This window comes from Glycine max, chromosome 9 (assembly GCF_000004515.6).
Source record: "Glycine max cultivar Williams 82 chromosome 9, Glycine_max_v4.0, whole genome shotgun sequence".
Lineage (NCBI taxonomy): Eukaryota > Viridiplantae > Streptophyta > Magnoliopsida > Fabales > Fabaceae > Glycine > Glycine max.
Window position 1 is genome coordinate 33,617,245 of NC_038245.2, and position 2,648 is coordinate 33,619,892.

Consider the following 2,648-nt stretch of genomic DNA (forward strand, 5'->3'; position numbering starts at 1 on the left):
AATACCCCTGCTTAAGATTGTGACAGCTGTCCATTTTGTTGGTTATTTGGTCTTTTAGCCCTTAATTTACCACTCTTCTGATGCTTACAGGTGTTTAATTTTGCTGATTGTGGCATTTACACGTGTTTTATTTTGCATGTTGTGCATGTGCTGGCCTTTGCTTCTTTACGTGGTTTCTTGCATTTCAATCTTCATTCTTCAGTTTGCGCGTTTTTGGTTTTCATTTTCGCAGATACAGACCAGTTTAATTTGGGTTTTGTTTGATGCTGTTTTGATGTATGCTTTGTTACATTCGATGTTAGCTTATGGTTTTCTGGCTTTTCTTTTCTTACATGCATATTACCTTTCGGGTTTTTGGCTTTTGTTTCTGTGGTGTTTTTATGTTTGTTTTGTTGCATGCATGTTATTTTTTAATTTTGTTGTGTTGGACGATGTTTGGTTTGCATGTTTGGTTTAGGGTTGGTGGTACTTCTGCTGTTCTGTTCTGGTGCTGTTTTCATGTGTGTTTTCTTACATGCATGTTAGCTTCTCATTTTTGTGTGTTGAACGAGGTTTTGGATTTTTGCTTAGCTTATCGTGTTTCTGTTTTGATGGTGGCTTTGTTGTATTTTTTAGCAGTGTTATGACACGTTCTCCAGACAAGATAAAGAGCATCGATGGCTCAAAAGAAACTCTTAAAACTCAGTGTGAGGATCAGTGATCTATGGTTTATTAGCACGCCTAACAAATCTGAGCAAGCTGAAATGGTGTTTGTGGACTCCGATGTATGCTTCAATTTTGTGTTTTTTTTTGTAGCTTTATTACTTATTACTCATTGTTCAGTTCATTGTGTTGTATCCTTAATGCAATCCAGGGAGATGAGATCCACGTTGTTTGTAAACAAGACCAATTGAAGTAAAAAAAAAATGGACTTGAAAGAAAATTGTACTTATGTCATGCACAATTTTAAAGTGCTAAAAAAAATGGTCAGTACAGAGTGTGTGATCATCAATTTAAATTGGTGTTTATTGGGGTTACTGTTGTGAGGGAGTGTGTTCTAGGGGACATCCCTTTTAGAAAATACAGGTTTGCTGGATTTGCAGATGTTGTGGCTGGCCAGTTTGAACGTGGACTATTGGTTGGTATGTTAAGTTATATTTTTGCAATTGAGTTTATTTTGAAAGTTCTAATGTTTTTGGAATTAAATAACATTCCCTGATTTTCCTACTTGCTTTAGATGTTATTGGTGTTGTGGAAGAGGTTGTCTTTCGGCAAGTTTTAGGAAAAGGTAGAAGGGTAGTTTTCAAATTAAAGGACTTGAGGTGAAGTTCAATTCTTGGTGACAATTTATGTGATATGCTTTGTCAAGTTGTGGCTATGATTATATTATTATTAATTACTGATTGTTTCATAACTATTTGTTTTTTATAGCCAGCAATTGCTATCTTGCACTTTGTGGGATGATTATTGCTTGCAGTTTGTGAAGTTCTTAGATGATTATGAAGGTGATGGTCCAATTACAGTTCTATTAAGCCATTGTAGGATCAAGGAAGCGCAGGGTATATCCTCATCTTGAATTTATTGATTTCTCTGTTTATGCTATTGCATGTTATGGTTCTGTTTTTTAAATGATTCAGGATCTTATCCCGCATCGATCAACAATTCTTTCAAGGCTTCAAAGTTAATTATTAACCAGCCCGTGATGGAGATTCAAGAATTCAATGAACGGTATTTTTTGTATGTGTTATGTAATATATGTTGATTATTTTTTGTCTTATTTTTGTTGTTCATTGTATATTTGTAGGCTTGCAGAGTTGGGCATTGAGGCCCGGTCAGGTTTTAAATCCCATGGTGAAGGGAGTACACAGCTTTTAGGTTCTATCCAATTATCATCAAAAGAATCATTCTTTGGCAACGCTGAGGCAAAGACTATTGTTGAGATTAACACCATCTCTGAAGTAATGATCTTATATAGATTTTAATTCTTTGTCGTGCATTATCTGAAGTTTTTTATTTGATGTCTATGTTGTTTCATGCAGGAAATTGTTTGTGTCACTGTTGACACAATTACTAGGATTCAACTGGACAATCATTCATGGTGTTATACAGCTTGCATTCAGTGCCATAAAAAAAGTGATGCAGAGATGGCGCCCTTTACATGTGCATGCGGCAAATACAATAAGGAAGTTGTGCTTAGGTGATTGTGATCTTTTAAAATGTTGTGTATTTTTTATGCCTTCATCATTTTTTGACTATTGGTGCATATGGTGGCAGGTATAGGCTTGAGGTGATGATCAACCAGGGAAATGAAAGCACAAAATTCCTGCTTTGGGACCGTGAATGCAGTGAATTAATTGGCCAATCAGCTGATGCAGTTAATAAGCTTAAAATTGAAGTGTGTTTTTGGATTCAACCGTAACTGTTTATGTTTGATATGTTATTTTTTGTTTGTGTAATACAATTATTCTCTTTGACCAAGGATGGTGATGTTGATTTGAATGTTTCACCCCAAGCACTTAATAAGTTGTTGGGTCATGAACTTACTTTCAAGATAAAGGTGCAACCCAAGTTCAGGAATTTTGTTGTTTTGAAGTGTTCAGCTGACTCGAGCTTGATAAATGCTATGATGGATATGCTAGCTAATGCTGAGGTAATGTTCAATGCAAGTT

At 35.5% G+C, this 2,648-nt stretch overlaps 1 protein-coding gene across 1 annotated transcript in view; it reads left to right on the plus strand.

Moving 5' to 3' along the window:
- Window positions 1-656: 656 nt before the first annotated feature.
- Window positions 657-2,648, plus strand: part of LOC102664063 (replication protein A 70 kDa DNA-binding subunit E-like) — a 2,463-nt gene continuing 471 nt past the window's right edge. Inside the window, exons 1-10 of the mRNA XM_026123921.1 lie at window positions 657-764; window positions 854-894; window positions 976-1,121; window positions 1,217-1,301; window positions 1,411-1,538; window positions 1,617-1,707; window positions 1,784-1,937; window positions 2,019-2,176; window positions 2,254-2,374; window positions 2,459-2,629. Coding sequence (XP_025979706.1) covers window positions 657-764; window positions 854-894; window positions 976-1,121; window positions 1,217-1,301; window positions 1,411-1,538; window positions 1,617-1,707; window positions 1,784-1,937; window positions 2,019-2,176; window positions 2,254-2,374; window positions 2,459-2,629 — 1,203 coding nt within the window. The remainder of the gene's footprint in view (window positions 765-853; window positions 895-975; window positions 1,122-1,216; window positions 1,302-1,410; window positions 1,539-1,616; window positions 1,708-1,783; window positions 1,938-2,018; window positions 2,177-2,253; window positions 2,375-2,458; window positions 2,630-2,648) is intronic.